The sequence below is a fragment of the Oculina patagonica genome, chromosome 14, assembly GCF_052425735.1.
Source record: "Oculina patagonica isolate OP01 chromosome 14, crgOcupat, whole genome shotgun sequence".
Classification (NCBI taxonomy): Eukaryota; Metazoa; Cnidaria; class Anthozoa; order Scleractinia; family Oculinidae; genus Oculina; species Oculina patagonica.
In genome coordinates, this window is record NC_135771.1 from 8866162 (window position 1) to 8890723 (window position 24562).

The following is a 24562-nucleotide window of genomic DNA, read 5'->3' on the forward strand; positions in this document are numbered from 1 at the left end:
GATCAAGTGTAACGATTGTGACTGTGTTTATGTTGGTCAGACATCACGTGCGCTTAAAACACGTATGAAAGAACACGCAAAGTCCATTGCAACATTGGATAAAAATGCTTTGTTGGCATTTGCATTTTGCATTTATCTTGGTGAAGAAGGCAACAGTAGTGGCCGAAACGTCCAAAAACCATATTTTTAGCCAGTGTCAACTTTTTAATTCGTTTTTTACAATTTTTTTTTGATCGAGTATCAGTTTACCTGAAGTTGTTGGAGGTGCGGTGGTTGTCCCTACTGGAGGAGTAGTTGTAGTAGTTGTATCTAAAAAATGAAAAAATAATGTTGCACGATAATTAAGAAAGCACATGAAAAAAGAATTATTTATTGTTCTCCTCAACAAGGCGTTTCACTAATACATTTAATCGAGCATCAGTTTACCTGAAGTACCAGTGACTTCTGTAACTATGCAAGGACCACTCTGACAAACAGGAGCAAATTGTAGCCGGATCTTGGTGTAGATCAGGATCAGCAGTATACCACGTATCGGTTTTTATCTTAGTTTATTTAAATTTTGTTACCGTTTGTTTCCATACTCACTTAGCATTGTATGCCCCTGATGAAGGTTGGTTTTGTTCAACCAAAATATTGGGCCAAAATAAGTTTATAACATCAGTCCTTAGCTGTTCGATCAGCCCTGTATTTTAAGTTTGTTTACCTGAAGTAGCTGGAGGAGCGGTGGTTGTCTCTCTTGGAGGAGTAGTGGTAGTAATTGTATCTAAAAAATAAAAATATCATGTTGCACGATCAGAAAGTTCTCCTTTACAAGACGTTTCACTAATACATTTAATCGAGTATCAGTTTACCTGAAGTTGTTGGAGGAGCGGTGGTTGTCTCTTCTGGAGGAATAGTTGCAGTAGTTGTATCTAAAAAATAAAAAAATCATGTTGCACGATCAGATAGTTCTCCTTTACAAGACGTTTCACTAATAAAAGAAAAGCTTGTAAATCACGAGCCGTTAGGCAAGTGATTTACAAGCTTTACTCGTGTTCTCCCAACATCCCGCGTGGTTTTATTAGACATAGACATAGACATAATTTATTTAGCCACAAAGAGCTTAGGAGCCGTAGCTCGTTAAAACGCTCTCGTGAAATAAAAAGGTTTTAAAATTAAAAATAAAAAGTGCGTATATGTACAAAATTGTGATTATGCTATGAATAAATAGAAAATCTATATAAATATAACTCTAGTAAAGCCAGTAAAGCCCTAGAAAGTGCGGTCTTCGTGGCTTCTTCGTGGCTTCTTCGTGGCTTCAACATCAAGTTCGCCCATAAACCTAAACGTACCATCTCGAACATACTGGAAAACCCAAAAGACAGGATCGTGAAAGAGGCTACCAGAGGAATTGTATATAAGATCAAGTGTAACGATTGTGACTGTGTTTATGTTGGTCAGACATCACGTGCGCTTAAAACACGTATGAAAGAACACGCAAAGGCCATTGCAACATTGGATAAAAATGCTTTGTTGGCATTTGCATTTTGCATTTATCTTGGTGAAGAAGGCAACAGTAGTAGTGGTAGTAATTGTATCTAAAAAATAAAAATATCATGTTGCACGATCAGAAAGTTCTCCTTTACAAGACGTTTCACTAATACATTTAATCGAGTATCAGTTTACCTGAAGTTGTTGGAGGAGCGGTGGTTGTCTCTCCTGGAGGAATAGTTGCAGTAGTTGTATCTAAAAAATAAAAAAAATCATGTTGCACGATCAGAAAGTTCTCCTTTACAAGACGTTTCACTAATAAACTTGGTCGAGTATCAGTTTACCTGAAGTTGGTGGAGGAGTGGTGGTTGTCTCTCCTGGAGGAGTAGTTGTTGGCTGAGTATCTAAAAATGAAAGGATAATGTTCCACGATCAGAAAGAATATGAACATCGAATTATTTATTGTTCTTTCATTTAACAATACGTTTTACTAATAAATTTGATCGAGTATCAGTTTACCTGAAGTTGTTGGAGGAGCGGTGGTTGTCCCTACTGGAGGAGTAGTTGTAGTAGTTGTATCTAAAAAATGAAAAAATAATGTTGCACGATAATTAAGAAAGAACATGAAAAAAGAATTATTTATCGTTCTCCTTATAACAAGACGTTTCACTAATAAATTTGATCAAGTATCAGTTTACCTGAAGTTGTTGGAGGAGCGGTGGTTGTCTCTCCTGGAGGAGTAGTTGTTGGCTGAGCGGTATCTAAAAATGAAAGGATAATGTTCCACGATCAGAAAGAATATGAACATCGAATTATTTATTGTTCTTTCATTTAACAATACGTTTCACTAATAAATTTGATCGAGTATCAGTTTACCTGAAGTTGTTGGAGGTGCGGTGGTTGTCCCTACTGGAGGAGTAGTTGTAGTAGTTGTATCTAAAAAATGAAAAAATAATGTTGCACGATAATTAAGAAAGAACATGAAAAAAGAATTATTTATTGTTCTCCTTAACAAGACGTTCCACTAATACATTTAATCGAGTATCAGTTTACCTGAAGTTGTTGGAGGAGCGGTGGTTGTCCCTACTGGAGGAGTAGTTGTAGTAGTTGTATCTAAAAAATGAAAAAATAATGTTGCACGATAATTAAGAAAGAACATGAAAAAAGAATTATTTATCGTTCTCCTTATAACAAGACGTTTCACTAATAAATTTGATCAAGTATCAGTTTACCTGAAGTTGTTGGAGGAGCGGTGGTTGTCTCTCCTGGAGGAATAGTTGCAGTAGTTGTATCTAAAAAATGAAAGGATAATGTTGCATGATTAGAAAGAATATAAACAATGAGTTATTTATTGTTCTCCTTTACAAGATGTTTTCACTAATAAATTTGATCGAGTATCAGTTTACCTGAAGTTATTGGACGAGCGGTGGTTGTTCCTACTGGAGGAGTAGTTGTATCTAAAAAATGAAAAATTAATGTTGCACGATAATTAAGAAAGAACATGAAAAAAGAATTATTTATTGTTCTCCTTAACAAGGCGTTTCACTAATACATTAAATCGAACATCAGTTTACCTGAAGTTGTTGGAGGAGCGGTGGTTGTCTCTCCTGGAGGAGTAGTTGTAGTAGTTGTATCTAAAAAATAAAAAAAATCATGTTGCACGATCAGAAAGTTCTCCTTTACAAGACGTTTCACTAACAAATTTGGACGAGTATCAGTTTACCTGAAGTTGTTGGAGGAGCGGTGGTTGTCTCTCCTGGAGAAGTAGTTATTGGCTGATTATCTAAAAATAAAAGGATAATGTTCCACGATCAGAAAGAATATGAACATCGAATTATTTATCGTTGTTTTTAACAATGCGTTTCACAAATAAATTTGATCGAGTTTCAAAAAAAATTCCAAGGCAACCATTTCCAACAAATTTTCGGTTGTCCGATGGGATCCCCAGTGAGCGCCATTTGGCCAATCTCGTCATGGAACATGTAGAAGAAAAGAATCTCTCTTCGACCCCTAACCCTCCCAAATGGTGGTTTAGATAGTAGATGACAGCCACGTATGTGTCATCAAAGATCTCTTCGAGATATCGACTTTTTTTGCATGAAGTAAGTATGAGTAGAAGGTTTATCATGGGCATTGTTGTTCGAACATATCATGGAAGAATGCAAACATCTTTCAGTTCAAGCATTTTTTTTTATTAGCTCGTTAAAACGCTCTCGTGAAATAATCAAAGTCTCTTCGAGATATCGACGTTTTTGCATGAAGTATGAGTCGAAGGTTTATCCTGTGCATTGTTCTTCGAACTTATCATTACAGTTTCTTTGTAGTTTAGTTTAACAATTTCCTATCTTCGCGGAGGAAATGCATGCAGCCGTATAATTTTGTCAAAAATGGCTCGTCCGCGCCGGGTATTTATACACATATTCCTTAACATTACACAAATAAACAGTGCAAATTTCACCGAGATCTGACAATTCTATACTTTAAAATTGCAAGGACCTTTCGAGGCAGTCGATTACGGCAGCGAAATTAGCAAATGAAACAGCAAAATATGCGTTCGACGCTTTGTTTTTGCGACGCCATATTTGAATTGTTATAGGTAGACCGCTGTTCAATGTGTTCAAGGCCGTATCGTTACGATTGCTCCACGAAAAAGCACGAAAAAAAATACGGATATTTCCGACTACTGTCGGAGAAAACATTGCGCATATAATTGCGGCGTAAACAAATCGTGACACTCAAGCTGCGTTTTGTCTAGGCTCTGCGAGGGTCGGATATCAAGACCCAGGATTAAACAAAAGCCATATATACAGTGAATGCTTTCGAATTATATTTGAAGATGAAATACGAAAGAATTTTGCTGTCTTTGACTGAAATTCCACTCGAACTGCGTAGATACGATCGCATGTTGTAAAGCCGATTCATGCAACATTGCTGTCAACGGCTCAACGCGAGGTCTCTAAAAGCTAAAAGAAGCCCCCATCTCTTGCATTTGTTTTAACTTCAATAATATCTTTGAAAAGAGCGAGTTTTTTGGTATGGTTTATTTTTGACGTTTGTAATTTTTAAACGATGTAAGTGCTAGTGATTATTTATTCGTGTTTTAGTTACGCAATCCATTGTTTGTGCGACGCTTTTTATAGATCGCCTTTCAGACACACGTGCGTTGAGATAAGAGAGCTGACATGTCACTTTTTAAATTGTTATATAACGTTTGTAAATGTGACAAGTCACGTTTTTTCCACAAGATCGCAAGTGATCACCCACAGCGGAAAGTAATCCCTTGAGAAATTAAAACAGTCCCTTGAGAAATTAAAAAAGTCCCTTGAGAGTTTACAAATATGTGGTTCCAAATCGTGGCCACATAACCCCTATTCTACCATTTTAGCTTGTAAACAAGCAAAAACGTCGAAAAAAGGTTTTAAAATTACAAATAAAAGACAGTTAAAAAGATAAAAAGTGCGTATATGTACAAAATTGTGATTATGCTATGAATAAATAGAAAATCTATATAAATATAACTCTAGTAAAGCCAGTAAAGCCCTAGAAAGTGCGGTCTATTGCTTAAATACAGTATCTACAAGACAAGACAGTTACCAAGAGGGAAAGCGCAAATGGGACACAAGTTTCCAAGTATTTTCTTCTTAGCTTTGCCTGGAATCGATCTTTCTGCAAAACCTTTGTGAAAGATAACCTCTCTAGATTGGAACCTCAAATGGAATCAAGATATAAGGTACATTTTACCTGGGCACCATCCCCACTGCTTTTCTTGGTCATAGTTATAAGTCACTCCACACCACGTTCTGTTAGTCGTAATGCCTTTCACACATGAGGTTCGATTTGTTCCTTTATACAGAAAAGGAAACTTGCAGCACTCGTCAGGCGACTGTCCATCGACTGTCTTTACACTGCACTCTGACGGTAAAATATAAAATATATTGATTTCGTATTTGCTTCAAACATGTCCTGCAATAAACTGAAGAAACTAAACTACATTATAATTGGCATACACAGCACAATTTGTGATTAACCCATTGACTCCCAGACATTTTTGAAAAAAGCATATTTTTTGGATGTTTTTGACATTTTCTGGTCAGTTATGAGCTAATTAATCTCCAACCTGCTTAAAACGTCACTTGCAACATGAAGGCATGTCTTTCTTTTCACTAGCATCGTGTTTAATGACATTTTTGCTCGGGCATGCGTAGAAGGCAAAGTTTGGAGATATTTGGCTTTGAAAATGCCCTACCATTTTTAGTCTTTTCGTTTTTCGTTTTTCTCGCTTTTCGGTTTTCTTCTTTTCTTATCTTTTCGCTGCAGTTGTTGGCCTTCCACTGGGCTTACTTGCAGTTCAAGAATTTCTGAGAAAAAGCGAAATCTGAACAGGAAATATTTGCCATCAAGGAGCCAAGGGTAGTTGAGGCAAATTCTCCTACGAGTTTTTCACTCAAATTTCTAAGCATTTTTGTGGGTATTTTAAGCTCAATATTATTGATCCAATCACTCTTATTTGGGCATCATTTGAAAGACCTTTTCCCCCAGGGGGGGGGGGGGGGGGTACTCCGGCTTGTTAATGACGGGGTTGATCGAAGGATTTTTTTGGGTTTGAAATTTTCGATTCCGGGATTTTTTTGGGTTGGAAAATTTGGCAAGTATTTTTTTGGGTGACTTGATTTAGATAGGGGATTTTTTTTGGGCATTAAAAATGAACTAAAGTGCCTTGGCACGGAATTGGCGTATTAATGGTATCATGAATATACAAAACAAGCATTCTTTGTGTTATGTTATTGCCCCTCCTGGCAATTTAGGGGTAATTTGACAAGGGATTTTTTGGGGGGTTATTTTTGGTCCAGGGATTTTTTTGGGTAATGTCGGAAGACTTAGGGATTTTTTTGGGTCCTGAGTTTTGCCTCCATTCGATCATCCCCGTCATTTACAAGCCGGAGTACCCCCCCTTGGCCTTTTCCTCCCACAGAGATTAAGTATAAATGATGCCTTTTTTGATTAAAGATGGTGATGTCACAAGTGAAAGAAAGGGCAACATTCGTCACAGCCAGTTTCAAGGCCGGCACAGGAGCCAATGGGTTAATGCTTATATGGAAAAAAAATAACGTCAAGCTAGCTAGCAGCAAGAGATTAAAATTTGAGCTCTGGGCAGATAATTGAGGGGAAAAAGGGAATCGCAACATAAAATAAATTAAAATAAATATAGGTTATTCACCAGCCGGGAGGTCCGTATTGGGAAAAACTGTGCCCGAGGTCTTGGATACCGCCCGAGGCCGCAGGCCGAGGGCGGTTCCAAGACCGAGGGCACAATTTTTCCCAATACGGACCGACCTAGGCTGGTGAATAACGTTTTTATTTTTTTTCCCACTTTATTTGTTTTTAAAAGAAACCTGGAAAGATTGTGTCACAAAATCTTTGTTTGTATACGCGCGCCATTTAATTTCAATGTTGAGTCGATCGACGGGTTAGCAAGAGTGTAAAATGCTGTTTGTTATTTAGTTCGAAATAAATTAAATGAACCGTATTTACAGAAAGGTTCAGCATATTAAATTAACACTGAAGAGATTCAATCAAAGAAATTGAAGTAGTAAATATATCATAAATCAGGGGCACCCAACGGAATATTTCGTTAAAATGTCTGCTCGGAAGACGATTTGAGATCTAGAACTTTCGGAACATTCATTGTAAATTTTTTGCTTGCCTTCCTTTCCTAGGATTTTCGAATATCTAAAAAATGGTATAATTGTTCATTTTTAAAGGATTTTTACTCTAAAAAGGTCACCTAGAATTTTCGGGAGCCTTTCTCTGTCTGGAATTTTTTCGAAAAAGTAAGTTTTGATACCTATGACTTTTGGATCACTAGACTTTCAGCTAGGAAATCCGAACAGATAAAAAAATTTAGGGGACAAAAATATGCCTATATCTACCGTTTAAATACTAACATACGTTAAACGGTGCTATCTTTAAGTGGTTTTGAAATAAATCGAGCCAAAGCATTATCATTGACAAAACTAAACGCCGATTCCGGCTTCCCGATGAATGTTTTGATAAAGAACTCTGTTCGCAGGATGCTAAGTTTGAGAATTTCCCGAAAAAAAAAACTATCTGACGGAAAGACAGTTTCGGTATAGCTATACACACTTGTATTTAACGAATTAACAAGCTCTACGTTAATTCCCAGCATAATTATTTTGTGATAAACAGTGCGAAAGTGAAACTAAATGAAATGCGAAGCTTGGACGTACGGCACAATATTGTCAGAATTATTTTGGCTGTTTTTAATTAACGAATCTCATTTTCTTGAATGACGGCAACTAGTGTTTTGTTTTGGCAAGAAGTGGCCGAAAAAAGACAGTTTTTACTCAAAATTGAAGTTTAAAACCGGCGCAGCTTATCGTATTAAAATGGCGTGCAAATGATTGCAAAATGCACAAACAACCACAAACTTAACAAACTATCAACTAGAACTTAATTTGTCGATAATCAAAATCAACACTCGCCTTTAGAAGAACTTCGAGGCCCTTAATTCCACTTCTGTTCTGTCTTTTCGCATTTACAACAGGTGGTGAGCGGCTATTTCGATTTTGCTGAGCAAATCTTTCATGTGTTCGTTCATACAACGCTGCAAAATGATTTCGCGCGGAAAGTATACTCGACGATTCATCTCGCAACGGATACCGCCCGCTGTCGAGGGCCGGATTGGAGAATACCGCCCGCTCCCGGAACCAATCAGATCGCAGAATTTGTAGAATACCGCCCGCTCACGAACAAAGAAAAATATATGTACTGTAGCAAAATAAACTGATCAAGCAATTATATATTATGATATTAATTATGACTTAAATTTTAACTGAAAAAAATATTTCAATCAACACTGCCGTGGCTTGTTGTCCCCACAAAATAAGTCACTCCACACCACGTTCTGTCATCTACAACAGCTTTCACACATGAGGTTCGATTTGTTCCTTTATACAGAAAAGGAAACTTGCAGCACCAAGATCTGTCATCTACAAGATGACAGATCTTTACCAAGGAGGAAAGCGCAAATGGGACACAAGTTCTCAAGTATTTTCTTTTTAGCTTTGCCTGGAATCGATCTTTCTGCAAAACCTTTGTGAAAGATAACCTCTCTAGATATGAACCTAAGTATAAGGTACATGTTACCTAAATATAAGGTACATGTTACCTGGGCACCATCCCCACTGCTTTTCTTGGTCATAGTTATAAGTCACTCCACACCACGTTCTGTTAGTCGTAATGCCTTTCACACATGAGGTTCGATTTGTTCCTTTATACAGAAAAGGAAACTTGCAGCACTCGTCAGGCGACTGTCCATCGACTGTCTTCACACTGCACTCTGACGGTAAAATATAAAATATATTGATTTCGTATTTGCTTCAAGCATATTAAAAGAAACTAAACTAACTTGTGATTAACCCATTGACTCCCAGACATTTTTGAAAAAAAGCATATTTTTTGGATGTTTTTGACATTTTCTGGTCAGTTATGAGCTAATTAATGAAATTTTCGATTCCGGGATTTTTTTGGGTTGGAAAATTTGGCAAAAATGGAATCAAGATATAAGGTACATGTTACCTGGGCACCATCCCCACTGCTTTTCTTGGTCATAGTTATAAGTCACTCCACACCACGTTCTGTTAGTCGTAATGCCTTTCACACATGAGGTTCGATTTGTTCCTTTATACAGAAAAGGAAACTTGCAGCACTCGTCAGGCGACTGTCCATCGACTGTCTTCACACTGCACTCTGACGGTAAAATATAAAATATATTGATTTCGTATTTGCTTCAAGCATATTAAAAGAAACTAAACTACATTAATAATTCGAGTTTATCATCCCTATATTCTAAAGTATTACCATCATGAAAATGGAGCTCAAATGTACGGCAATCCTGGATCCCAGAAAAATATTAAAATTCCCGACAAAATTTATGTTTTTCCTGGACCAGAGCAAAGCAGTGCAGCAGAAGCAGCACTTGGTTCGCCATTTTGGATTTCGGACGAGTAAAACTGGTGACAAAAAGGGTCAGAGTCACGCCGATCAGTCACGCCGAGTCACGCGAAGGTCAACGCAGAAGACCTGAGGAGGACGTTGCTAGGTTGCCTGTTTCCTACATACACGAAAGTTTAGGATCAAGAGAATTATTGCGTGAAAGTGTGTGATAATTCGCGAAAGTGCGCGATAATTCGCGATAAATTACCGCACACAGCGAAATTTTGCGTGGTTGCAAACAATAGACGTCACGAAAATACGTAGCCTTCTACGCTTAGGGCTCGTCACGCGTTTCTCCCCCACGAACGTTCGTGGGGGAGAAACGCGCGTAGAAGGCTAGAAAATACGACCAAACAGCGCGAAATGTCGCTTCAAGCGAAGTTTCCTCGAAAAGCCCCGAAAAGCGCGAATTTCGCCGAATTTCGGGTGCATTCCTTTTTCTCAATACTGTACTCACCATTACTGTCAAACTGATCAAGAGGTACAGCGCCGTCAATCAAGTTCTGTAAAAACCAATATGAATAAATGTATCTGATCATTACATTTAACAATAAAAATCAACGGTAGAATTGCGCGACGTTTCGACCGCTTTTCGGTCATTATCAAGCTAAGTTAAGAAATAAAATTTGCATAGATATATATAGTGACAAAGAGGTAAAAATCTCGATGATTTGGTAAGTGCAGAATGCAATATGGAACAATTGAAAGTATGATGTTTTATATATGTTCGTGTTTATTTGCTTTATTTTACTTTCGGAAAAACTGTTCACAGGCTACTTGTATTCTTTCCCAGGTGTTCCTTAGGGCCTGTTTATATGGAGGAGAGTTGTCCCTGGTATGAGGGTTACCCTCTCCCCCGAGCTATCTTTTGCCGAGCGTTTAGATGAGAAAGTTGTCCCTGTTGACCGAGCCAAAACTTGGCCCTCTCTTAATTAAATATTCTGATAATATCATGATTTATCACTCTATCACTGGGAGAAGAAGAAATACTACTTAATTAAATATTCTGATAATATCATGATTTATCACTCTATCACTGGGAGGAGAAGAAATACTACTTAATTAAATATTCTGATAATATCATGATTTATCACTATAACACTGGGAGTAGAAGAAATACTACTTAATTAAATATTCTGATAATATCATGATTTATCACTCTATCACTGGGAGAAGAAGAAATACTACTTAATTAAATATTCTGATAATATCATGATTTATCACTATATCACTGGGAGTAGAAGAAATACTACTTAATTAAATATTCTGATAATATCATGATTTATCACTCTATCACTGGGAGGAGAAGAAAAACCACTTAATTATATATTCTGATAATATCATGATAAATCACTGTATCACAGGGAAAAGAGAAATAGTTACTTATTTAAGTATTCTGATAATATCATGATAACATATCTTTATAATCAGAGAAAACCCCATTGTGGAATATCAAAAAATCAACCCCTTATATCACCAAAGATATATCATGATAATAGCACTATACTTTAGAAGAAACATATAGAAAAAAACGTGATATATCATAATTGATTATTAGTCCTGATATAATGATAATACGCAATACTGCACCTCTCTCTGAGTTATGCACAGGCAAATTAGCACAATGGAATATGCGTGGATCATCTTTTGCTTCTTTTTGTCACGGTCTGAAATGAAACTGGAAAAAATCTTGTTACAGAAAATTTGCGCAACATCAATTTTCCTATTTTTCACTTTTTTTAGATGACTATTTTCGGAAAGCGCGACGAACCTGGTTTTTTGTTCGAAGTATCGATCTAGCATGTCAAGTATCTTAGCAAAATGAGGAAAACCGAAGCAGCAACAAAGAAACGTAAAAATTCTTCAATTCTGTTTACAGGTACAAGAGTTACTTAGATATATTGTTACATTGAAATTCCTGCCATTTCAATGATAAGAATGCGTTCATTTCTCGTAGATTTGTAAATCACCCTTCGCGCTCTCCACGATCACACCCATGCTAGTCAAAACCTATGTTTCCTAATTTATCAACTTTGAAAGTGGCAAAAACAGAAAGCTAAATAAATCAACTTTTTTTAGCATGGGCAAGTGTCATCATGCACTAACTAACCTTGATTCAATCTCGACAATCTCCCGAAGTTTATTGGCCTTCTGAGATAGCCATGGATCTCGCCCTTCCAATGACCCTCAAAGGTTTGGATGTTCTGCTAAGAAACCGTTTTGTGTTTATTGGTTTATAGCTACAAATGTGACAGATTGATTACAAGGAGGGGTGGCTTAATGCGTCAGCAAAATTATCCAAAAACATCCACGAGGGTGATTTGCATTCAGAGAAGTTTGAATCATGTTCATTTGTTTCTGTTCGCAGCCAGCTTGTTAAACGAACAATTATATTTACTCCCAATACAGGTTTGTTCTCGTTTTTACGATGCAAGTTTGAAAACATTTATGACTGAGCGTGAATTGAAACGTACGTGATAGCAAATGCAGATTGTTTTAGTTAATTGTGAGGCTCTTTCAACTGCTTTTGTTAATGGTTGTTTTTCTTTTGTATACGTCTGTCCATGGGTGAGCAGTTTAGCGCATGGGACATTACTTTAAGGGCCCATTACAGTATCTTTTGGGGCCGTTGCTAGGGAGATTTCAATTGGCTGTAACTTGATATATCTTTGCTTTTATTTAACCAAATTTAGACAGGAGTTTTAGAGTGCGACTGCAAGTCAGCTGATGACGTCATCGGTGCACGTCTAATGTCACGTGACCCAGAACAAAAAACTGAGTTTTACGCAAGAAACTTACGGTCTCATTCATAGTTTGTAGTATTATGTCAATCAGTACGTTTATCTTAAAAAATGTAAGCATGCGTTTTCCGTTAGCACAAAAACTTGAACAATAAGTAAAGAAAATGTGTTCTTTTGACCACGTTTTTGAACACAACTTTAATGTTGTTTTGATTTTCCAAAAACGCATGCTTACGTTTAAAGAAAAATGTATTTTCTTTCGATTTACTGCAAAAAACAGAAGGTACGTTTTTTTCCTTCTGAGAAAAACTCGCATTTTCGTTCGTACCGGAAGTAAAATTATATGGTGACTGATTGGTTGAAATCATCGTAATTGACATTGCTGCACTAAGTTGGCTTTCCCCCCGCTCACGTACGCTTCAAAAACTATAATTTTTCGACCCGGCAAACTTAACTTCTTGCTTGTATTCGGACAGCTTTAACAACGTTTACTGTCGCTCAACTAACTGTAGAGGCTAAGACAAATGTAAACAAAGGCGTTCGTAAGTATTAAAAGAGTTTAGTGTGAGTTTCTTTATTGTCGGCTTGTAATTTGCGAATTACCGTAAACGGCGTAATTATGTTTTGTCAAGGAGGCTACAATTCTTTGTTCGGTTGAATAAATAGTTAACGTTTGTAAGCTGAAATGTTTTTATACAGGTGTTTTATATAGTTTAGTTTTCGCAGTTTTGTACCTTACTGAATTTGTCATGTGGTTAGACTGCTGTACGGATCATAATCAGCAGTTTCTGCAAGCAATTTACGGCAGATAAATCGGGTTCATTCCTATATTTCTGCGGTTGAACTGCATAAAAATTATCTTACCTTCGTTTCGCGAACGAAATGAATCGCTGTTTTTTTTTCTGAGCTTCGTTTAGTTCTAGTGACAGTGCTTTAATTTTTGCCAGTAGCTTTCACAGATTTCTTCAGTGAGCTGAAGGGGAAACTGATGAAAATACGGCAGCGCCGCACATTCACATGTTTTCTAATGCATCGGCACTACTTTTAAAATATTTCGGCGGTTTCGGATACTTGCTTCAGGCTTCGTATATGTTTTGCAATCATTTAGTATGACAAACTTTTTTTATTTCAATTTACCCAGTTTGCTTTTACTGCAGAACAAATTTCCGTCATTGAAATATGATTCTAACCGAAAGGGAACTAAACTCGCGTAAAATTTTGCCGCTAAGCTGAATCACGAATGCGAGAAAACCGGAAATAAAATTGCACTTGCGTGGCAACCGCGTAGCTTGGCAACGAGATACTGTAATGGGCCCTTAACCGACCACTTCGACACCACTGATGTGTGTCAAGACCTCAACTTATCTGTGAATATCTAAGTCCAATTTTTCGTACATTTATCCCAGTCAAAATTAAACTTGTTTACAAGGTTTATTTGGTGTCCAAAGTTTTAAACTATAAGATCGACGTTTCAGCATCTTTCTTTGCTATCAGAACGCTTTAAAAATATATCGTGACTTTACATGAGAGCCTTGTTTACGTTCCGCTGTAGTGATGATGAACTTTTAAGTTTGAAGTAAGTACCTCTATTAAATTGCATTTAATTGATTCTTGTCTGTAATGTAGAGAAGAGTACATTTCGGAAAGCGTGATAAATTCATATTTTGCTCATGACTATTTTTCAATTTCAGTTCGGTAAGTATGTTGGAAATATGAGGAAAATTTGAGCAAAGAAATTCCTTGAACTTCCTATGAAAAACTATCAGGGATATAATGTGATATTTCTTAGTTACCAGGAGGTCTTGTAAACTTTAACGACCGGATGGCTAAATCAAACTCTATAAAAAACAGTATACAACGGACGAATTTTCACCAGTAAATTCCCTCCGATTCACAAAATACTTTTCGTCGCCCATACTGTCATATACCCTCCAGGCCATGAACCATGACTTTCATTGCGCACTTGTCATTTATGTAGATTTAAAAGGTTTTGCCTCGCTCTGTTTAGCATCCAATCATTCAACTAAACACTTGGCAAATTAAAATGCGCCAAGTCCAACTAAAATATCATTTTATATCGTTTTAAAGTTTCCTGCCATTTCAATGATCAAGTATGCGTTCATTTCTCGTAGATTTGTAAATCACCCTTCGCGCTCTCCCCGATCACACCCTTGTTTATCAAAACCTATGTTTCCTAATTCATCAACTTTGAAAGTGGCAAAAAACAGAAAGCTAAATAAATCAACTTTTTTTGGCATGGGCAAGTGTCATCATGCACTAACTAACCTTGATTCAATCTCGACAATCTCCCGAAGTTTATTGGCCTTCTGAGATAGCTATTGATCTCGCCCTTCCAATGACCCTCAAAGGTTTGGATGTTCTGCTAAGAAACCGTTTTGTGTTTATTGGTTTATAGCTACAAATGTGACAGATTGATTACAAGGAGGGGTGGCTTAATGCGTCAGCAAAATTATCCAAAAACATCCACGAGGGTGGTTTGCATTCAGAGAAGTTTGAATCATGTTCATTTGTTTCTGTTCGCAGCCAGCTTGTTAAACGAACAATTATATTTACTCCCAATACAGGTTTGTTCTCGTTTTTACGATGCAAGTTTGCAAACATTTATGTCTGAGCGTGAATTGAAACGTACGTGATAGCAAATGCAAATTGTTTTACTTAATTGTGAGGCTCTTTCAACTGCTTTTATTAAAGCACAGGTAACCAAAGCGTACTATGAGAGTTTGTATGGATGTACTAAGAAGGCTTGTATGGATTTGAAATAAAGTTGAGAAAAATATCCCTTTTTACCGGTGAAAAGTTATAATGAAACTTTAAACCTTACCTGGTGTCACGTTTTTGTATTTCTAGTGCTTTAGAAAGTCGTACGCGCGATTTTCGTCTTAACCGTCTGACGAAAATCGCGCGTACGACTTTCTAAAGCACTAGAAATACAAAAACGTGACACCAGGTAAGGTTTAAAGTTTCATTATAACTTTTCACCGGTAAAAAGGGATATTTTTCTCAACTTTATTTCAAATCCATACAAGCCTTCTTAGTACATCCATACAAACTCTCATAGTACGCTTTGGTTACCTGTGATTAAAGTGCCACTAGGACCAAATTCTTCGTATATAATGTTTTTGCATTTTCGTAATCTGTATGTGGTTCTTACTCACCTGTCCAAACCGTTTTGCTGTCCGAGCTCGGGAAGACCGTTTTTTTCGACTGTATTTCTCGGGTTTTTTTGGCCGCCATTATTTAAGCATGTTCCAGGGGAAATGACGTGGGTCGTCGCGGATTTACCGAATGTGACGTCAAAGACTCAACCTCGTACGCGATTTCGCTTATATCTCTTCGAATCTCTACAGAGATGGCTAGAGTTCTCTACATAATTTCAGCCTTTTGAGACTTCACAAATACAATTTAAGTCCACCAGGCTTAATTACATTATGCTGGGAATTTAATGTGTAGTACATTCAAATCTTCGAGCAGCTGTTGTCCACAAATAGTTGAAATTTGCTCGCACACAAACGAGCGAACCTTCCGACTGACAGCCGGCTGCTGCATGAGACAGGTTTGTGGTAGTTCATTTTATACGGAGATTGATTTCCGAACAATTTATACGGACCATGCATAGGCCTTCTTCTGTGTGGTTTAAAATAAGCACAATGCCGTTGTTTCACCTTCAACTTCAACTTTATTACTTCCATCACTTATAAATTACACGAACTATTGAAGGAGGTGACTTACGTGGAAGAAGAAGAACCACAGGGCGCCCAGACAAACTGTTTGTGTATGGACTGTGCACATTTACATTTTTATAGAGAATGTATGGAATTTAGCGAACGGTCTGTAGAATTGCGTGTAATGGCGCAAAACATGAACAAATTTGTGCTGAATAAATGTAAAGTTTTCCTACCTTTTGTGTAGTGTTGTTTTTTCGGCTCGAAATGGTGAATTTGAGTCGATTGAAGGATATTTTGCTTTCGCTGTTTACTATACATCTAATTATATGGAAAGGGTGGAAACTCCAACAGCTCCAAAGTAGAACACTTCCAGCGCCGAGCCGATTTTCGTCCTGATAATCCCATCGCACAGCTTTCAAACTAAGCACTAGAAAAGAGGAAGGCTTGACGAATCTTCTCGTATCATTTGATCGAAAATTTATCCAAACGGTCAGGAACAAGCCCTCAAACGAAATCGGGTATCCAAAATTTTTTAGCCGTCCGAATGCGTAGCACCAATTTGTGGTGCCGAAGGGAAACGCTATTCCCCAGCCTCTTTGTGATTGGATACAATTGAACAATGGTCGTTCAAGATTTTGTTTCGTGGATAGGGAGGCAAAGGCAAAACCAATACTCAGTAGTATAGGGAGTGATGTCAATGGTGCGACACAACCTTAGGACCCTCGCGCAAAATAATGGCAATTACGACGGCGATGCCGAAAGCGACGCATTATCATTTAAATATGCGTCGTTGTAACTTGTATGCGGCAAAGTGATTATGAAATATTCATACTGACTTAAGAAACGAGAAAGTATCTACATCAAGTCGGTATGAGCTGTCATTTTGAAAGCAAGCTAGCTTCAAATAAAAGACAGCGTTCATTTTTCAACAAAAAAATATTTTACAGTCAGCGCGAAAAAAATATCAGACTTGAATCATCTCACCTAGTTGTTTTACAGAGGTTGCAAAATAATACACCAACGTGGGAAACTCTCGTGCAAAACCCGTTGTTGTGATTTGCAATTCTTATGTAAAGGTAAGAATTATTGGGAAAACCCCGCGAACTCCATCACACGACTTTCGTAGCCGTAGAAAATGTAGGTCATCACAATTTTACGGAAAAGTGGGCTGTTTTTGGGACATATACAAATATGGCAAGGTACTCGTGTTTGCGTTTCCGTATTTTTCTTTGTTTTTTGATTGATGTTTTGAAAATTCATGGCTGAAATGACTGAAATTATTTTCTAGGTTCGAAACCTTGAATTCGGAACAATCTGAAATCGTAGACATAGCCGAAGCCGGGCACAATATTCTTGTTACTGGAGAGGGAGGAACTGGAAAATCTTTTGTGGTGAAGGCAATTAACAGTCGCCTCTTGAAGCAAGGGAAAAAGGTTTCCATTGTTTGTGCAAGCGGTATTCCTGGAAGTGTTTATTTGGATGTAAATATACAAACGTCAACGGCGCACTCATTTTATGGTTTGCGCACTGCAGAACTTCCCTGTAATTTAATTGTCGAGAGAGCGATTGCAAACAACTTGGTTGTCGAGCGGGTGAAAAGTTCAGATACTATAATTTGGGATGAGATTGGAATGACAAGTAGAAGAGTATTTGAACTAGCTAACAGCATCCATACGGAGCTTGCATCTCAGTGCCATTCATCACACCTCTTCGGTGGAAAACAAGTAATTCTCGTTGGAGACTTCCTTCAGCTACGTCCTGTTGCAAACTTTTTTGACTTGGGACAATTCGTATTTGAATCTCCACTCTTCAATGCACATTGTTTCGGAGGACCGTCAGTTTAGAAACAGGGGCCTCTCTCATATTGAAGACCTGGCCTATGAATTCTTTCTTGAAGCTGAGGCTAGACGTGTAAGCTGCTTAAACGACCATAAGCTTGCAATGTTTGGTGAACATCTTGTAAGCCAGACAGAGTCAGAAATGAAGGAGGACAGACGAATCCGACAGAAATGGTTGGACTGCTTTCCAGTGGACGAAAAAGAAACTAAGATGGTAAGCTGTTTAACATTTAGTTTTTTTCACTCTCTTAGTTCTTTTAAAGAGGAAAAACGAAACAGCTTAAGCTTTGGAATTAATTTCGCCGATTTCCCTCTATTACACAAAAGATCTAGAGCGTAAGAACTGTATTGTTAACTTAGCTAGGGTAATTTCATTTATTAACCATCGAAACAACTTCTTATTGTTAGTGTGTAATAGTCAAAACTAAACAAAATTAGTGTTTAATATTATCTAAATATTCGATTTTATGCCATTAAAAACTTATATCCTTAGTCCGGTGAAAATGGTGAAGTGCTGAAGGAATTATCATAACTTTTATTTGTTATAATTCGATAACACAAAAATGGATACATGGACGGGAAAACAACGTGTCTAGATAAAGGTGTGATGTTTAAAAGTTTACTTACCCATGCTTCAAAATAAGGTAAATCCCTGCAGATCACATTTTGTTTATTTTTCACTCCATTAAGGTAACTGTACATTCTGAATTTTAATTGCGGTTTATTTTATTTTCTCATCAGGAACTGATCATGGAGGCGTTTGAAAGTGTAATTACCAAATATGTGATGGTGGGAGCTGGCCAGTACATGCGTGATTACAGAAGAGCACACAGGTAGAAATTGCAGTTACTTACAATTAATAATAACAAAGGACATGTCCTTGCATGTAACTTAAGATTTTCAGCTCTACTCAAAACTTGATAATCCCTTAGCTGTCGAGGAGACAAAAATCAAAATCGCGAATGATTTTATTTCTTTATGTTACAAAATAGTTGAGTAACTGTTATTTATTTATTCATTCATACTTCAACTTACTCTTTCTAGATTAAAGAAATCGGCAGAACACCGCAAAATCGTACTCCAGCGAAAGAAAGCTTTGGAAGAGAAAAGGGCTGCAATTCCTTTTCAAGAAATTGAGGCTGACAAATCCCCTGGAAAGGTCACCAGTCACGTACGTCTCCAGCAGTATGTTGACAAATTTGGTGACAAAGCTTTTGCCAAATCATTTACAAAGGCTCAATTGCAGTCTCTAAGCAATGCCTATGGCCAACATGTAAATGCCAGGGACACCAAGACCAAGCTGGTTGAAAACATGCTTCCACTTCTCAAAGCAAGTACGAGAATGCCGCATTCCTACTTTACAAGTAGACTGCAGTCTACTATTAACCTCGATGAGCCTAATCGACGAATCACACTGAGAATCAGTACAGCTAACTAATATATGCTACAAGGTTAGTGTCTGCTCAATTGCACGAAATCTATGCCGTTGCTAAACAACAATCTGAACACATGGAACTACAAATGCCCGTAGCAACCATATGATCGTTCAAACATCTGAGTCACATTTCTTAACAGTTAAGTTGTTAAGTTAAAGTAAGACAATCTAAAAGAATACAGTGACGTTCACGTCCAACCCCTCAAAAATCAAGTCTTTGTAAAACATTTCAAAGTGACAATAGTAATATTTGTGTTCTTCGATGACTTAAGGTGACCTTCGTGTCCTTCACATTTAAAGTCTTTATGCAAAAGGTACTATAAACACAATGTATTTGCAACCTGTGAAACTATAAACCCTCTTATAGCAAGGCTTTCCAAACTGTTGGCGTCAATTTCTTTTCCTCTTCGTACCACTCAATCCTGCATTACTTTTTCTGCTTATGGTAGTTTGTCCATAACGAATAGAGTTTTGTGCAGACTCTTGAAGGCGGTAGCTCGGGTTGTTGTTCTGTCCATTACAAGCCCTCACTTGGCAGAAATGATTTTCACAGCAATCCTGATTGACAATAGCAGGTTTGACAAACGCATTAGGAAATCTTTTTAATTTAATGACAACAATACTCTGAAATCCCAGAATCATTGACTGAAGATCAAACCATAATTTATAAGAGAAAAAACTCTTCGGTGTTTGATTGCTATCTACCTCAGCTTTCCACTGATTTAAGAAAGCAAGGAACTCTTGCAATTCATGTCATAATCACAATTGTACATATACACTTTTTACCTTTTTAACCGTCTTTTATTTGTAATTTTTAAACCTTTTTCATTTCAGGAGAGCGTTTTAACGAGCTACGGCTCCTAAGCTCTTCGTGTATAAATAAATTATGTCTTATGTCTTATGTCTAAAGAAAACATGACATAATTTAAATTGAGTGCCAGGCTAAGGTAAAGTCTGTGTCCGAGCCAAGTGACCCAAACAGCCGGAGCTTATCCCGGTTTCTGTAGCATTTAGCGACTAGGAGTATTGCTACTCCCCCCTGGATGGGATGCTAGTCCATCACATGGTTACCCCCGAGCAGTAAATTTCTCTGGTACCCATTTATACACCTGGGTGGAGAGAGGCACTGCGACAGTAAAGTTTCTTGCCCAAGAACACAACGCAGTGCCCTGGCCTGGGCTCGAAACCAGGCTTTTGGATTTGGAGAAGAGCACGCTAACCATTTAAAATAGACTACCACGCCTCCCACTGAGTGCCAGGGTAGGTGCTTATTATTTGATAAAATGTTACAACCATATCTAATAATAAACATTAACAATACAATTAATTACCGCACAAGCCACATGTTCGGGCACAAAGACCTTTCCACAAAGCAACAAGTTGATGGTCATCCAATGGTGGACATCCGTCAGCAAGGTCAACTGTCCCACAATAATAATCACCCAATACATCCCAGCAGTCAGAAGAATCTAGATTGTGAGAAAGAAACACTACTTTATATCAAGTGAGTAAAGAAAGATCCAAAATATTGGGGCCAGTGAGTGTCAGCACTTTGTGGAGGGTGAGTTGAAAACACTGACCCCCGGCCCACGGACTACCCACTGACCCCCACTCCGTGGACTACCCTACGGACTACCTAGGATTTTGAGTTGGATTTTCAAGTAAGATATTTTGAGTTGGATTTTGTGCCTGGATTTCCTGGTTTGCTAGCAGTTAGTTCCACACCAGTTTGCTTGCATGCGGTTAGTTCCATTCCAGTTCGCTCACAGTAAATTAGCTCCAATCCGGTTTTCTTGCGGTTAGCTTTCGTTTGTTAGCTAGGGCAACACACTATAATATGTATTTATGCTTACAACCAAAGTGAAAAAGAATCCGACAGAATGAAAAACTAAGGGACTGAAATTTCACTGAATTATTTTATAATCATGGTCTGAAAAGTAAAAAGAAAACAACCCAGGGGTATTTCCAGTTGGTCACCCATCCAATTACTTACCTTATTAGACGAGAAGCAGTGCTTTCCTTGTGGTATCAGTCACAGACCATACAGAGGGTTAAGAGTCATGAAACTAGAGAATTGATATTCCTGGTTTAAATTGATCTTTCGAATAATTTGGCACGTTTTTGCTTATTGGAAGGCGAAGGAAGGAAAGTGCCAGTTCTTTTTGTATGATTGTCTAAGTTGAGCCCTGTTGGGCAGGGCAAGTATTTGGATGGGTGTCCAGCTGGAAATAACCCTCGTTGTAGGCTTTTCTTTTTTCCTTTCTTCAGGCTATTGTCTACCCCATGTTAACAATTCGGTTTATTTGCAGTCTGTTCAAAATCCGTCTCAAAAATCCTACTCAAAATCCAACTTGAGAATCCACGGCTACCCGAAAATTCAACTCGAAAATCCAACTAGAAATCTTAACTCAGAAGTTAGTCTGTCCCACCGTAACAAAAAAATAAGGTTGATTATTAAGGGTAGTCCGTAGGGGTAGTCCATAGGGTAGACAACAGAGTAGTCCATAGGGTAGTCCGTGGAGTGGGGGTCAGTGGGTAGTCCACGGACCGGGGGTCAGTGTTTTCAACTCACCCCTTTTGTGGATTTACTCAAAAATCATAATGACATTTTAAAGTAAAAGAAGCCTTGGAGGTACTGTAATGAATGAATAAATAAATAAAATAATGAATAAATAAATAAATAAATTTGAATTTTGAAGAGGCACTTGTCCACAGAGTTATTTTTTAACCCCTCTTTCCATGCAGTTTGTATTTATTGCTTCTAATTTTTAATAATTATAGTAAACTATTGTAATTTTTAGTTGTACAAATTGTATATATATTTTTTATTTTAAAGTAGAGTGTCCCCAATTAGTTGCTGTTAGCTAAATACTCACCCAGACACTTCAATAAAGTTATTTTTATAATGGGAATCATTATTGATGGTTTTTTTGGAGAGAGGAAAATGGAAAAGCTGGAGGAAAACCCTTGGACCCACACATGATGTTGGGTCCAGGTTTCAATTCCATGCCAAAACAAAGTTAGAGTAGGAAGCAAAAATCGAATCATTTGCTGCATAATAGCCCCTTAAGGCCTGGCAAAACGAGGAAACATGTTTCCAGAAACATGCTGGAAACATGTCTTACCATAATATTGTTTTCTCGTTTTGCCATGTTTCCATGCCACGCAGAAACAGGAAATGTTGCTGCCGTGTAGCAGAAACAAATTTTGCTTCTTGGAAACAAAATTGACGCTGGAAACAATGTTTCTCGTGTGGCAAAACTGGGAAACATGCGCACGCTACGGGTGTTTCTGGAAACATGTTTCCTTCTTTGCCAGGCCTTTATTGCCGCTTAATTTGCCCTGAAAATGCTGCAGCATGCAATAACTTCCCATTTCTTTCTGCACCCTATCAGTATCCCTGTGCGGAAAAAGGTAGGCTTTTTTTGAGAAAGTTTTAACAGAATTCTCAAATAAACTGAACATAAGGAGCACCACACAAATAATTTATTAGACGTATTCAGGCAATTACATAATTCAGGGCTTTGTCTAGACTTGTCAACAAATCAAGTTCAGTCAGGGGGTGTGATAGAAAGCTTGAGCCTTGGCTTGGCTACCAGGTGACGCCCATTGGCTAGTTATAACCTCACTAGCGCAATGACTAGCAAGTCAAAAAGTTAAGGTCGAGCACTGTCAGGGTGTAGGGTTAAGGTCAGGGTTATTAGGACAAGGGTTTAGTTTTAAGGGTTTATTTAAATATAGCGACGTGCAAACAATTGACTTCATCGCCTGATGAAGACAAGCAGTTTTGTAGTTGAAACGTCGTGATCAAAACTTCAAATTAAAGCAATTCTGTTGTGAGACAAAAGATCTTATCTTTCCTATCTTTTTTTTTATTTTTTATTTTTTTTTATTGCAATTACAAAAAAGAACATTAATTACACAGTAAAGTTACATACAATTTAGGAATAGGAAAAAAGAAAAAAAAAATTATAATGTAAAAAAAATAATAATAAAGTTAATTAATAAATATGATAATTACAATTCACTATTACAATTCTCAAGTTATTACACACACTGGAAACAAGTAGAGAATAGTAATCTTTTGATCTTTTTTGTTTAATATCGAATATGTTATTCTCAAATGTAAAAGAGGGAGATAGGGTTTGATAATGGTACATTCGCAATCCTTAGCTGTGAGGGTATAGAGTGTCGGAGGCCTGCCCACTGAAGAAAATTGGTTTTGTTAATCTTGTTCGAGAAATGAGTGAAGGCAACGTTAATATCCCGGTCAAAAAGAAGATCATGCGTGTACGTGATTCCTGCCTCGCGATAATTTTTGAAATAAACCGGTTTTTTATCGATTTTTATGTCTTTATTATTCCAAATAATGTTTTGATAATCCTTTTCTTCAGCAAAGGTATCACGAAATTCTGACCACCATTGCAGAAGTTCGTAGTAAAATTGAGAGGATAAATTGAAATCTTTCACATCATAGTTACAACTGAGAAAGAAGATCCCCCCAACGTGCTCTAACAGATAAAGAAAATATCTCTTCCATGTAGCAGTTGAATCATTAAATACTCTCTGTAGCCATCCTAACCTCAAAGATCTAATCATGCAATCAACATCTATCATGTTTAAACCGCCCCTCTCATATTCGTTTATTACAGACACACGAGTTACTTTATCTACACCTTTCCACAGAAACTTGAAAAGCAATCGATTCAGTTCACTTACTACTTCTGTTGGTGTTGGTAATATCGAGCAAACATAAACAAACTTCGATATCAATAAGGATTTGATTATTGTTATTTTACCATAAAGAGATAGGCCTCTCGACGACCAGATATTAATAAGCTTTTTGATGCTGTCAAGTCTTTCAATAAAATTCTTCTCCTTTAGAAGTTTCGGATCGTATGTGAAATAAACTCCTAAAGCTTTGATCGAGGTTTTAGGCCACTTAATGCCGAATGGTTCTTCCATTTTTCCTCTAAATGAACCGATCCACATACCTTCCGTTTTTGAGGAATTGATATTGAGGCCAGAAATGTTTTGAAAAAGCTCCATCAGTTTAAAGAGTGATTTTGCTGAATCGACATCGGCTAATGTTGCAGTTGTATCATCAGCATATTGCAGGACTTTTGTTTCCTCTTGTCCAATAACAATACCTTTGATATCAGGGTTCTGTCGAATGGCGATTGCCAGCGTTTCTACCGCAATTATAAAAAGGTATGGAGATAAAGGATCTCCCTGTCGAACGCCACGTTCAAGTGGGAAGAAGTTTGAAGTTGATCCGTTGTTTATGATACAGCTTTTTATGTCTTTGTAAAAAACTCTAACCCAGCGAATGAAGTCTGGACCGAAATTGAATTCTTCAAGACATTTTAAGAGAAA

The 24562-nt window shown here is 37.5% G+C and overlaps 1 protein-coding gene across 1 annotated transcript in view; it reads right to left on the reverse strand.

Moving 5' to 3' along the window:
- The window catches only part of LOC144639157 (uncharacterized), a 68690-nt gene that overhangs the window by 33893 nt on the left and 10235 nt on the right, over positions 1-24562 (reverse strand). The window contains exons 5-20 of the mRNA XM_078498412.1: positions 9070-9240; positions 8660-8830; positions 5212-5382; positions 3194-3253; positions 3045-3104; positions 2877-2927; positions 2703-2762; positions 2524-2583; positions 2347-2406; positions 2169-2231; positions 1990-2049; positions 1815-1874; positions 1666-1725; positions 852-911; positions 704-763; positions 250-309 (exon numbers count right to left, since the gene is read on the reverse strand). Coding sequence (XP_078354538.1) covers positions 250-309; positions 704-763; positions 852-911; positions 1666-1725; positions 1815-1874; positions 1990-2049; positions 2169-2231; positions 2347-2406; positions 2524-2583; positions 2703-2762; positions 2877-2927; positions 3045-3104; positions 3194-3253; positions 5212-5382; positions 8660-8830; positions 9070-9240 — 1287 coding nt within the window. The remainder of the gene's footprint in view (positions 1-249; positions 310-703; positions 764-851; positions 912-1665; positions 1726-1814; positions 1875-1989; positions 2050-2168; positions 2232-2346; positions 2407-2523; positions 2584-2702; positions 2763-2876; positions 2928-3044; positions 3105-3193; positions 3254-5211; positions 5383-8659; positions 8831-9069; positions 9241-24562) is intronic.